The following is a 13,923-nucleotide window of genomic DNA, read 5'->3' as shown; positions in this document are numbered from 1 at the left end:
GTATGTAGAATAGTCAACATTTTAATTCAAGTATTTAAAAAATATTTTATATAGGTATAAAGTTTTTTTTTTTTGGCCGCGGCATGCAGGATCTTAGTTCCCTGACCAGGGATTGAACACATGCCCTGGTACAGGGACCGCAGAGTCTTAACCAGTGGACTGCCAGGGAATTCCCTAATATTATATTTTAAGTTTTTATGAATTTAAGGAATCCTGCCAGAGAGAAACTCAGCTATCCAAAATGATCCATTTCCTGTACTGATTAAAAGTGATACGAATTTTAGAAAACTTGGTGGATTTTCTAGGCCTTTTTGCTAATTTATCAGTACAGAGTGCTAACAAAGATGTGATCTTGTTGACAAGTACCAGGATTTAAAGTTTAACCTTGTGACTTACTTTTATTATCTGATCTCTTGTGTTGTTATTTTGAAAAGTCCAAAAAGTACCTTTTACTTTAAAAATTATGTTGAATAGTACAGTTCCTACAAAATAAAAATACCAAATGAGGTCTTTGTATTATGTTCTTCCCAGGTGCTCGAACACATATACAATCAAACAAAAGAGGAGACAGTCAGTCTTATAGAGGTTCTGGAGAAACAGTTTGATCAGCTTTTCACTTCTCTTGATTCCAGGTAATAAGTTAAAAATATAGACTTAGTGCAACTGAAGCTTTTAACATTAACTTGTCATTTTATTTCTTTGTATAGACTGAAGAAATTAGTAAATTTTAAACAAGTTTGGAAGGTAATGGGTGGTCCCTACAGGCTGATGTTTACAGCCTCAAAATGAAGAACTATTTATTTATTCATTTAGGCTATTTGTCTTCTGGTCCCAAAGCTATTAAAATAAACAATTTCTTTCTTAAAGCAGTTAGCACAAAAAAATACTTTCTAATTCTGAATCCTGTTGTAGAATTCAGCGTACTTGGGAAAATGCAAACATACATTTTCATGTGGATAGTTCCATCACTTTTTTTTAGGTATTTGCATCAGAGCAAATAATACTCTAGTGATTTTTCTAAACAAATACCATACTGTTACATATCCAATCTTTTTAAAAAGTTGATATATATGATCTCAAATAATCTTTGATCACACTTTGCATTTCAAGAGACAGGCTCATAAAAGTTGTGATAAATATATTTAGAAATGGTACTTGCCTATTTGGCTCTTAGTTCTTTTTTTTAGTCTGATTAGGATGACTAGAACATATGCTCAACACTATGAATGTATCAGTTGATATTCTTTATTCCTCAATGCTGATGGTATGTCACATTTGGTATTTAATTATAACACTTAAGTGATAGGTCATGTGCATGCATTTAAAAAATACTTCTTAAAAGTAGTAAATATACATAATGAAGTTTACCTTTTTAAGCATTTAAAAATACAGTTTAGTGGTGGGGGGAGGGGTAAATCGGGAGCTTGAGATGAACATACACACACTGTATAAGACAGATAACCGACAAGAACCTACTGTATAGCACAGGGAACTGTACTAAATATTCTATGATAACCTTTTCGAGAAAAGAATCTAAAAAAGAATGAATATATGTATATGTATAACTGAATCACTTTGCTGTATACCTGAAACTAACACAACACTGAGTATCAACTATACACCAATAAAATTAAAATTAAAAAAGTACAGTTTAGTGGCATATGGTAATTTTATGTTTAACTCTTTGAAGACTGCCAAACTGCATTCTATGGTGGCCACACATGATACATTCCCACCAGCAGTGCACAAAGGTTCCAATTTCTCCACATCCTCACCAACATTTGTTTTTTTTTAAAAGATGAGCCATTTTCAGAATGTGAAGTGATGTCTCATTTTTGGATTTGACTTACATTTCCGTAATGGCTGGTGTTGTGGAGCACATCTTTTCATGTGCTTATTAATTGACCATTTGTTTATTTTCTCTGGATAGGTATGTATTCCAGTCCTTTGCCCAATTTTGATTTGGATTATTTATTTTGTTGTGGTTGGAGTAGGAGTTCTTTATACATTGTGGATTTTAGTCCTTTATCAGGTACATCATTTTCAGATATTCTCTCTCTTTCTGTGTCTTACCTTTTGTTTGTGTTTTTTAAAAAAGTTTTTTGTTGGAGTATAGTTGATTTACAATATTGAGTTAGTTTCAGGTGTACAGCAGAGTGATTCATTTACACATACATGTATTCTTTTTCAGATACTTTTCCATTATAGGTTATTACAAGATACTGAATAGGGTTCCCTGTGCTGTACAGTAGGTCCTTGTTGTTTATCTGCTTTATATAGGGTAATGTGTATCTGATAATCCCAACCTCCTAATTTATCCCTCCCTCCTTTTACCCTTTGGTACCATAAGATTGTTTTCTATGTCTATGAGTCTGTTTCTGTTTTGTAAGTAAGTTCATTTATATTATTTTTTAGATTCCACATAAAAGTGATATATGATATTTGTCTTTCTCTGACTTCACTAAGTATAATATTCTCTAGGTCCATCCATGTTGCTGCAAATGGCATTATTTCATGCTTCTTTATGGCTGAGTCGTATTCCATCATATACATATATCACATCTTCTTTATCCATTCATCTGTTGGACACTTAGGTTGCTTCCGTGTCTTGACTATTGTAAATAGTGCTTCTGTGAACATTGAGGTGCATGTGTCTTTTTGAATTAGAGTTTTCGTCTTTTCCAGATATGTTCCCAGGAGTGGGATTGCTGGATCATATGGTAACTCTACTTTTAGGGGTTTTTTTTTTTTTTTTTTTTTTTTTGCGGTACGCGGGCCTCTCACTGTTGTGGCCTCTCCTGTTGCGGAGCACAGGCTCCGGACGCGCAGGCTCAGCGGCCATGGCTCACGGGCCCAGCCGCTCCACGGCATGTGGGATCTTCCCAGACTGGGGCACGAACCCGCGTCCCGTGCATCGGCAGGCAACCACTCTCAACCACTGCGCCACCAGGGAAGCCCCTATTTTTAGTTTTTTAAGGAACCTCCGTACTGTTCTTCATAGTGGCTGTATCAATTTCCATCCCCACCAACGGTGTAGGAGGGTTCCCTTTTCTCCACAGCCTCTCCAGCATTTATTATTTGTAGACTTTTTGATGATGGCCATGCTGACCCATGTGAAGTGATACCTCATTGTAGTTTTGATTTGCATTTTTCTAATAATCAGTGATGTTGAGTATCTCTTCATATGCCTGTTGACCATCTGTATGACCGTCCTCTTTGGAGAAATGTCCATTTAGGTCTTTTGTCCATTTTTTGATTGGTTTTTTTTTTTTTAGATATTGAGCTGTATGAGCTGCTTGTATATTTTGGACATTAAGCCTCTGTTGATCACATCGTTTGCAAATATTTTCTCCCAGTCCGTAGGTTGTCTTTTGTTGTCTTGTTTATGGCTTCTTTTGCTGTGCAAAAGCTTGTAAGTTTGATTAGGTCCTATTTGTTTATTTTTGCTTTTATTTCTTTTGACTTGGAAGACTGACCTAAGAAAACACTGCTTCTGTGGCTTGTCTTTTCACTCTCTTGATAGCATTCTTTGATCCAAAAAAGTTTTTAATTGATGAAGTCCAGCTTATCTGTTTTTTCTTTTGTTGCCTGTGTTTTGATGTCATATGCAAGAAATCATTGCCAAATCTAACATCATGAAGCTTTTCCCCCCTGTGTTTTCTTCTAAGAGTTTTATAGTTTTAGCTCTTACATTTAGGTCTTTGAGTCATTTTAAGCTAATTTTTGTGTATAGTGTAAGGAAAGGGTCCAACTTATTCTTTCCCATGTGGATATCCAGTTTTCCCAGCACCATTTGTTGAAAAGACGGTCTTTTCTCCATTGAATGGTCTTGGCACTCTTGTCAAAACTCAGCTGAACCGTATATGTGAAGATTTATTTATGAGCTCTCTGTTCTGTTCCATTGGTCAATCTGTCTGTCCTTGTGGCAGTAGCACACTGTTTTAATGTGGCTTTGTAGCAAGTTTTGAAATCAGGATGTGTGAGCTCTCCAACTTTGTTCTTTTTCAAGGTTGTTTTGGAAGTTTAGGGTCCCTTGAGATCTCATGTGACTTATAGGATGGGCTTTTCTATTCTACATGAAACATCATTGGGATTTTGATAGGGATGGCTTTGAATTGTAGATTGCTTTGGGTATTGACATCTTAACAGTATTAAATCTTCTGGTTCATGAACATGGGAGATCTTTCCATTTATTTTGTTTTCCTTAATTTCAGCAGTGTTGTGTAGCGTACAAGTGTACAAGTCTGTTGCGTCCTCGGTTATGTTTATTCCTGAGTATATTCTTCTTTATATTCTGTTGTAAAATGAATTGTTAATTTCCTTTTCGGACTGTTCATTGTTAGTGTGTAGAAATGCATCTGATTTTTTGTTGTGTTCATTTTGCATCCTACATCTCTGCTGAATTCGTTTATTAGACCTACTAGTATTTTTGTGGCATCTTTACCTATAAGATCATGTCATCTGCAAAAAGAGATCATTTTCCAACTTCTTGTAAATTTGGATGGCTTTTATATCTTTCTTTTTTTTTGCCTATTTACTCTGGCTAGAACTGACAACGATATATTAAATAGCAATGGCAAAATCTCACATCCTTTTCTTGCTACCGTTCTTAGAAGAAAAGCTGTCAGTCTATCATCGAATGTAATGTTAGCTGTGAGTTTTTCTTATATAGCCTTTATTATGTTGATGTAGTTTCCCTCAATTCCTAATTTGAGTGTTTTTATCCTGAAAGGTGTTGAGAACGTCACATCCTTTTTCTCTATCATTTGAAAGGACCCTGTGGGGGGATTTTACTTGTTTCTGTTAATGTGGTGTATAACATTAATTGATATTCATATGTTGAAGCTTCCTTCATTCCAGGGAATAAATCCCACTTGACATGATGTGGTATTCTTTCACTATACTGCTGATTCAATTTAGTAGTATTTTATTGAGGATTTTGCATTAATACTTGTAAGAGACATTAATCTATAGTTTTCTTATAGTGTTTTCATATGGCTTTGGTATGAGGGCAATGCTGGTCTCATAGAATAAGTTAGGAAATGTTTTTTCTGGCTCTTCAGTTTTTTGGAAGAGTTTGAGGAGGATTGGTGTTAATTCTTCATAAAATTTTTGGTGAAGCCATCTAGTCCAGGGCTTTTCTTTTTGGGGAAGCTTTTGATTACTGATTCAATCTTCTTACTTTTTTTTGCTCTGCTCAGATTTTCTGTTTCTTCATGATTCAGTGTTGGTAGGTGGTGTGTTTCTAGGAATTCGTCCATTTCGTCTAGCTTATCCAATTTCTTGGCATACAGTTATTCACAGCACTGTTTTCAAATATTTTTTGTCTGTAAAATTGATCATCCTATGCCTACTTTATTTTTGATTTTAGTAAGTTGGCTCTTCTCTTGTTTTCCTAGATAGTGTAGCTGAAAGTGGTCAATTTTGATCTTCTCAAAGAACCACCTTTTGGTTTCTTTGATTTTTCTCTATTTTATCCTATTTATATACTTATTTCCACTCTAATCTTACTACTCCTTCCTTCTGCTAGCTTTGGGTTTAGTTTGTTCTTTTCCGGTTCCTAAGGTGTAAAGTTAGGTTGTTGGTTTGCCATGCCTTTTTTAATGTGTTTACAGTTGTATATTTCTCTTTTAGCTCTGCTTTCACTGCATCCCATAAATTTTGATACTTTGTTTTTCCATTTTCGTTTGTCTCAAGATATTCTCCTTCTGTTTTTTTTTCTTTGATCCATTTGTGTTTAGTAGTATGTTATTTAATTTCCACATATTTGTGAATTTTCCAGTTTCCTTCTATTATTGATTTCTAGTTTTATTCCATTGTGATCAGAAAAGATACTTTGTATACTTTCAGTCTTTTAAAATGTATTGAGTTCTTTTTGCCCTAATATGTGGTCTAACATGGAGAGTGCTCCATGTATGCTTGAGGAAGATGTGTATTGTCTGTCATTGGGTGGAGTGGGTTTTTTTTGGTTTTTTTTGTTTTTTGCAGTACGCGGGTCTCTCGCTGTTGTGGCCTCTCCTGTTGCGGAGCACAGGCTCCGGATGCGCAGGCTCAGCGGCCATGGCTCACGGGCCCAGCCGCTCCGCGGCATGTGGGATTTTCCTGGACCAGGGCACGAACCCAAGTCCCCTGCATCGGCAGGTGGACTCTCAACCACTGCGCCACCAGGGAAACCCTGGGTGGAGTGTTTGTATGTTAGGTCCAGTTGGTCTACAATGTTGTTTAAGTAGTCTGTTTCCTTACTGATATTCTGTATGGTTTTTCTGTCCACAGTTGGAAGTGTAGGATATTGAAGTCTCCACCTATACTTACAGAGCTCTCTCTTTCTCCTTTATTACATCAACGTTTGCATCATATATTTTGGGCCTCTGATGTTTGGTACATATGTATTTATAATTGTTTTATTGGTGAATTGACCCTTTTATCAGTCTATAATGTCCTTGTTTGTCTTGTAACGGTTTTTGACTTAGTGTCTATTTTGCCTGAAATTAGCATAGCCACCCTAGCTCTCTTTCAGTTACTATTTGCATAGAATATCTCTTTCCATCCATTCACTTTCAACCTATCTTTGTCTTTAGATCTAAAATGAGTCTCTTATAGACCTAACTATATGCTGTCATTAAAAAAAACCCAGGCTTCTCTGGTGGTGCAGTGGTTAAGAATCCACCTGCCAATGCAGGAGACACTGGTTCGAGCCCTGGTCCGGGAGGATCCCACATGGCGTGGAGCAGCTAAGCCCATATACCACAACTACTGAGCCTGTGCTCTAGAGCCTACGAGCCACAACTGCTGAGCCTGCGTGCTGCAGATACTGAAGCCCGGGCCCCTGGAGCCCGTGCTCTGCAACAAGAGAAGCCACGGTTATGAGAAGCCCGTGCACCACAACGAAGAGTAGCCCCCACTCACCACAACTAGAGAGAGTCCACGTACAGCAACAAAGAACCAACGCAGACGAAAATAAATTTAAAAAAACAACTCACTTTTCTTCCACTCTCTGCCTTTTAAAAAAATTTTTATTTTTATTTTTGGCTGCGTTAGGGCTTCGTTGCTGCACGTGGGCTTTCTCTAGTTGGGTGAGCGGGGCTTATTCTTCTTTGTGGTGTGCAGGCTTCTATATATGTCTAATAGCTTTTTTTGACATTCATTTCCTCTATTACCACCTTCTTTTCTGTTTATTTGATTTTTTTTTGGTGGTGACACATTTTGATTCCCTTCTCATTTCTTTTTTGCATATTCTATAGTTAGTTTTTTGTGTGGTTATCATGGGCATTACAAATAACATCCTCACATCTATTTTGAATTGAAGCCAGCACAACTGAACTGCATACAAAACCTCTACTTTACATTTCCACCCCTTCTTTATGTTTTGTTGTCACAGTTGCATCTTTATACGTTGTGTATCCATTGACATAGCTTTATAATCATTTTATGTATTCTGTAAATGCTGTGGAAAATATAGAGGAGTCATAAACCAAAATTACAATAATAATACATTTTGTATTTGCCCATGTATTTACCTTTTCCAGAGATGTTGATCTCTTTCATTTTAACCTGAAGGAGTCCCTTTTGCAAAAAACCCCAAACGATCTGATTTAAAAATGGACAGAGGGACTGAATAGACATTTTTCCAACGAAGACATACACCTGGCCAATGGGTACCTGAAAAGGTGCTCAACGTCACTAATCATCAGGAAAATGCAAATGAAAACCACAATGAGATATCATCTCATACCTGTTAGTATGGCTATTCTTGAAAATACAGGAGATAACAAATGGTAGCAAAGGTGTGGAGAAATGCAAACCCTTGTGTATTGTTGAGTATGTAAATTGCTGCAGCCACTATGGAAAACATATGGAGGTTCTTCAAAAAATTAAGAATCCACTAATTCTAATTCTGGGTATTTATTCGAAGAAAATAAACACACTAATTCGAAAAGATATATGCACCCCTGTGATCAATGCAGCATTATTTACAATAGCCAAGATAAGGAAACAACCTAAAAGTCCATCAATGGATGAATGTTTAAAGAAGATGTGGGGTGTGTGGGTGTGTGTACACACACACACACACACACACATAGATGTCTTTGTATGCAATGGAATATCACACAGCCATTAAAAAGAAGGGAATCCTGTCAGGCCCTAGATGTGGAGAACAGATTGGTGGCTGCTAGAGGTGGAGACAGGGGTGGACGAGGTGGGTGAAAGGAGGCAGGAGGTGCCGCCTCCCAGTTACAAAATAAGTGTGTCGTGAGGGTGCGGCGCAGAGCGTGCGGCCGCAGTTACTAGCATGGTGTCACGTATTTGAGAGCCACTAAGAGAGCAGGTCTTGAACGTCCTTGTCACGAGAGAACTCTGTAACTGTGGTGGTGGATGGCAGCTGGACATTTTGCAGTATATGCAATTATCAGTTCATAATGCTGTACGCTGAAATTAGCACAATGTCATATGTCAACATACCTCAGTTTTTTAAAATAAAATTTTTTAAGTTAAAATTGTTTTGAAAAAGAGAATTGGGCATTTGCAAAAACAGCCACCTCTCCCAGTCTTTGTAGACTGTTTGCCTGTGCAGCTGAGTTTTTGGATCAGCCTGGGTGAAGGCTTAAGGTACTTTGAGGTCTTCTCTGAACATGTATCTTGCATGAGTATGGCTTGTTTGACTCCTTTGTATTCTTAGCTCTTTACAATGTCTTAATTTCCTAAAGCATCTCACCCCAGCTTCTCCTTTGAGCCTCAGGCGGGCTGTTGTGTGTCTGTATCTGTGGTCTCTGCTGCCAGAGCACCTGTAGCTGTTAGTCTCTCTGCAGCCTTCCCAGCCCACTTTCTCTTGCTGCCTGAGTTCCACATTAGGTAAAACAGCTTTTCAGGCAGCCTCCAGACAAATGAGGACGTTGCGAATAAGGTTTGCTGCGGCCCCTTCGGAGGGAAAGTGTTGGGAACTGCGCTGCTGTCTCCAGACCAGGACTGCACCACGCTGAGCAGGGGTCTGGGCGGGGTCAAGAAATGAAATTTCCTACTGATTTGACTGTGGGTTTCTCTCAGTTGCACATTTGCTGCATTGCTGTATACCTTTGTCCACTTCCCAGAGTCCTATAAGATTGTTTTAACCAGTCTTTGGCTCTCATTTGAAATCTCCATTGGGGAACGAGGGCTTAGAGTTTCCTAGTCTGCCATTTTGCTGACATCACTCCCTGGGCATGATTTTTTTAGGAATCATCTGGAACTTATCAAAATGACCACTTACCCCTAAAAAAATGATTTTCATAAAGTATATATATAATTACTAAAAGTTTTTTGGAATACTTCTTCACCTTCAGAGCCTTGTCACATTCTTATTACTCTTCAGTGTGGCAAACTCTCCTTTTTTGAGGCCAGATTTGATTTTAAGGAAATCGTTTTATTTGATGAATAAGCAAGTTAGACACTATAATTTTTGGTCAAAATATCTTAATTTCCATAATAATTAATTCCACTGTAGACAGAAAAATTTTTGAGAAGTGAGGCACAAATAATGTAGAAATAACTCTGTGAGCTTCGTAAGTGATTACTTTGAAGATTATAGTTAATCGCTACCTAAGTTTTGGTTTGGTGAAGTCTATTTTAAAGTCTCATTATTTTTTATATAAATTTATTTATTTTTAATTTTTGGCTGTGTTGGGTCTTCATTGTTCCGCGCGGGCGTTCTCCAGTTGTGGCGAGCGGGGGCTACTCTTCATTGTGGTGTGCGGGCTTCTCATTGCGGTGGCTTCTCTTGTTGTGGAGCATGGGCTCTAGGTGCAGATGCTCAGTAGTTGTGGCACACGGGCTTAGTTGCTCTGTGGCATGTGGGATCTTCCCAGAACAGGGATCGAAGCCATGTCCCCTGCGTTGGCAGGTGGATTCTCTTTTTTTTTTTTTTTTTTTTTGCGGTACGCGGGCTTCTCACTGTTGTGGCCTCTCCCGTTGCGCAGCACAGGCTCTGGACGCGCAGGCACAGCAGCCATGGCTCACGGGCCTAGCCGCTCCGTGGCATGCAGGATCTTCCCAGACCAGGGCATGAACCCGTGTCCCGTGCATCGGCAGGCGGACTCTGAACCACTGCGCCACCAGGGAAGCCCAGTAGGCGGATTCTTAACCACTGTGCCACCAGGGAAGTCCTGAAGTCTCATTTTAAATTCATGTAATATGTATCTGCTTATGAAATTCTATAGGTCCTTGTGAGAAATGAGTACAGATATGTCTTTGTAATGGCACAAGTGACTGCAAGATAGCCAGGATTTCTCTCTTACTTTTAAAAGTGATAGAATCGTCTAGTGTCTGTCATACCTCTGCAGTTCTGTGACAGCTGTATCTGTGACATGATAACTGTATCCTTCTACAAAATTTACCTTTTTTCTAGTTATACGTATGTAGCTTTCAACTATAATAGATTTCTGGGCTTCCCTGGTGACACAGTGGTTAAAAATCCTCCTGCCAATGCAGGGGACACGGGTTCGAGCCCTGATCCGGGAAGATCCCACATGCCGCAGAGCAACTAAGCCCGTGTGCCACAACTACTGAGGCTGCACTCTAGAGCCCATGAGCCACAACTACTGAAGCCCATCCACCTAGAGCCCGTGCTCCGCAACAAGAGAAGCCACCACAATGAGAAGCCTGTGCACTGCAACGAAGAGTAGCCCCCGCTCACCACAACTAGAGAAAGCCCGCGCACAGCAACGAAGACCCAACGCAGCCAAAAATTAATTAATTAATTAATTTAAAACTGTAATAGATTTCAGTTCAGTTGAATGCCTCATTAACCATGTTATTTAAGTTCATAAAGTAGTGAATTTACCTTTTCAATACTGTTGAGTTACTTTAAATTTACTTTCATAAAAATGTTTATGAAATACTGAAAAATAACTTTATCTTAAATGAAGGAAAAAGAACCTGTGTGAAGAGGTAGTAAGAAATACGGATGATTACTTATCAAATATAATAACGGCTAAAAGATATATTGAAGTGAAAAAAAATGATTTGGATGCAGCTATGAAGATAGCAAGAGAATTAAAATCCACACCTTCTCTAAGAATATACTGTGACCTGAATCAGGTAGTTTTAACAATTCATAATGTGAATTATTTCTGTGGTGGCTTATATTACCTACTTTGGAATATAATATTTAAGACTTAAGAAGAATTTATTTTTCAGATTATCCTAATTTGCATTGGCATCAATTTAGAATTCTTAGGTGTTTGAATTCTAAGATAAACATTAATAAACTTGTTTGGCCTTTTATTATTATTTACCACTTAGGGAAATGGTGCAGTAAAGTCTTTATAACACACAGTCTGAGAACATGTAGGATGACATTGAGTCGAAAGTTGTTTCTAGGACAGTTGAGTAAAAAATGAGGACAAGTAAGTAGCAAAGTAAATAGGACTATTTTCTTTTTATAAACAGTTAGGTATGACTGTCAACTCTTGACTTAGAAACTTATCAAGATGCCATTTAGGTTTTTCTCCCAGCCCCCCCAGCTGTGCACCTCAGGAGACAAGGTGATTCAACTCTGCCCTGTCATCTAATCATGTGCCTAGAATTAGGCAGCAGTAGAAACATGTTTCTTATGAGATCGTTTGGCAGGATGGGGTTAACCATTGATCCTCTTTGCTGATTTCTGTCTTGCTCCCTTGGGGTGTAGATCCTACTCTGTTGTCTTTGAATCTTCAGGGCATCATTACCCATAGATGATCAGATATTTGGATTGAACTGAAATATAAAATAGAAGCCATTGGTTTACCTGCCTCCAGAGTCTTGAACTTTGAAGGAGAAGAGTTTGCCACCATCTTACTTGACCAGGCCTCCCTCCAGCTGTAGTTCTAAGAATAGTAATAGTTCCTGTGTATTACATGTGAGGCATTAGGAGGTGAAAAAAAGTAAAATTTGGTCTTTACCCTAGTTAGCTGCATTAGGAAGATGGGGGAAAAAAAAAAAAGAGAAACGTTTGAGGACAGCAGTGCAGGTGCAGAATGAATCTGATCAGAATTTTCCCTGATCACGTAGCTGTATCCCATGTATTAACTAGTGTCTTTTGTTATCTGTTAATACATATCTTCAAAAGATTTTAAATTTCTTTTGGGGAAAAATTCATAAACTCTTATTTGCATCCCTCCCTTTGCTTGCCTAAAATCAAACCCTGAGCACATTAATTAGTGAAAATACCTAAAGGGTATAGTTTTTTTTCTAAAATCTTACTCTGTTTCAACGGTATTTATAACAAAGCAAAATGCACATGAGTGATACTTCTCTTTTGATTTTAGATTATCTGGACTTTGAAATTAACATTTGAGAGCGAATTGTCACAAGTCAGCTCTCTAAAACTAAGGAACTCTCCCAAGTAAGTAAGTTATAATTCAGGAGAGCGTGGTAATTAAATATAAAAATGTATTAGGCTAGATTTATTAAAATAACAAGCAGTTATAAATTGAAAATTTGGGTCAAAAAATGTTTCCCAAATTAGCAACCAAATTAAAATAAGTGTAATTTGTGATAAATTAGAAAGTTATTTAAATGTTCTGTCTTTCAGAGTTTTTAATGTTAGCAACTAATTTTTATTAGGGAAAGTAATGAACTTGTATTAGAACATTTTTTAATGCTAAGTATTTAATTTTAGGTTGAATATGAATTGCAGTGAGATCATCTGTATGTTCAACAATATGGGAAAGATTGAATTTGAGGATTCAACAAAGTAAGTATGAGAATGGCAATATGCTATTAATGTCTGACATGGTGTAAGGGACAGAAATATTATTTGAGACAGAAAAATTGATGTTCAGTGTAATATTTATGATTCAAAACCTGAAAAATAATATAAAGGGCAAAATGGTTACTATCAGTTAAATTCCACATAAAATATTAAAGAATTAAAAGACGTAGAAGGGGTCAGTATTCAATGATATATATCAGAGTCATCTTTTTTTAAAATAAATTTATTCATTTATTTATTTATTTTTGGCTGCGTTGGGTCTTCGTTGCTGTGTGCGCTCTTTCTCTAGTTGCGGCGAGCGGGGGCTACTCTTTGTTGCGGTGCGCGGGCTTCTCACTGCAGTCACTTCTCTTGTCACGGAGCACAGGCTCTAGGCGCACGGGTTCAGTAGTTGCAGCATGTGGGCTCAGTAGTTGTGGCTCACAGTCTCTAGAGTGCAGGCTCAGTAGTTGTGGTGCAGAGGCTTAGTTGCTCTGCGGCATGTGGGATCTTCCCGGACCAGGGGTCGAAGTTAGTACCTTTTTGTCCCTGTACTTAACAAACATATTGCTGTTATCTTACACCTCATTCTGAGTTAATCTGTCGAATCCGCATTGGCAGGCGGATTCTTAACCACTGCGCCACCAAGGAAGTCCTCCGAGTCATCTTTGAGATTCATTCATTCAGCTAGCATTGAACACTGATGTTGTGCTAGGCACTAACACCCTAGATACTGAGATTTATGCAGAGAAGTTAAACTAAGTAGACAATGATACACATAAATAATAAAGTACATAATTGCTATGATAGTAGTTTGTGCAGAATTTAATGGAGATGCAAAGGAAGGAATGATCAGTTCTTTGAGATGTAACGGGTCTTGCAAAGAGGAGATTTTATTTTCCCTCATCCATGAAAAATGAGTAGCAGTTGGAAAGGAAGACAAAAGGGAGGCAGGCATCTTTGCAGAAAGAACTGTATGGGTAGTGAGATCACATACTACATTCAGGGACCTGCATGTATAATTCCATACGGCAGAGGATACATAGAGGCTGAATCCTAAAGACTTTGTTGTGTAGTGGTATTTGGACTTCATTTCTTAGACCTGTGCTATCCAATATGGTGGCTGCTAACCACGTGTGTTCATTTATATTTAAGCGTAAATTAATTAAAACTAAATAAAATGAAAAATTCAGTTCTTTGGTTGCAGTAGCCACATTTCA

At 37.9% G+C, this 13,923-nt stretch overlaps 1 protein-coding gene across 6 annotated transcripts in view; it reads left to right on the top strand.

Moving 5' to 3' along the window:
- The window catches only part of RNF17 (ring finger protein 17), a 111,893-nt gene that overhangs the window by 13,134 nt on the left and 84,836 nt on the right, over positions 1-13,923 (top strand). For 5 of the 6 annotated variants that reach the window (XM_049701235.1, XM_049701234.1, XM_033409409.2 and 2 more), the window contains exons 6-9: positions 532-632; positions 10,899-11,070; positions 12,279-12,355; positions 12,632-12,706. In XM_049701235.1, the coding sequence (XP_049557192.1) occupies positions 532-632; positions 10,899-11,070; positions 12,279-12,355; positions 12,632-12,706 (425 nt within the window). Of the gene's footprint in view, positions 1-531; positions 633-7,543; positions 7,735-10,898; positions 11,071-12,278; positions 12,356-12,631; positions 12,707-13,923 lie in introns of those variants that run through there. The other variant, XM_049701238.1, reaches the window with a different exon arrangement.

The sequence above is a fragment of the Orcinus orca genome, chromosome 18, assembly GCF_937001465.1.
Source record: "Orcinus orca chromosome 18, mOrcOrc1.1, whole genome shotgun sequence".
Taxonomy (NCBI): Eukaryota; Metazoa; Chordata; class Mammalia; order Artiodactyla; family Delphinidae; genus Orcinus; species Orcinus orca.
This window is presented reverse-complemented; position numbering and strand designations above follow the sequence as displayed.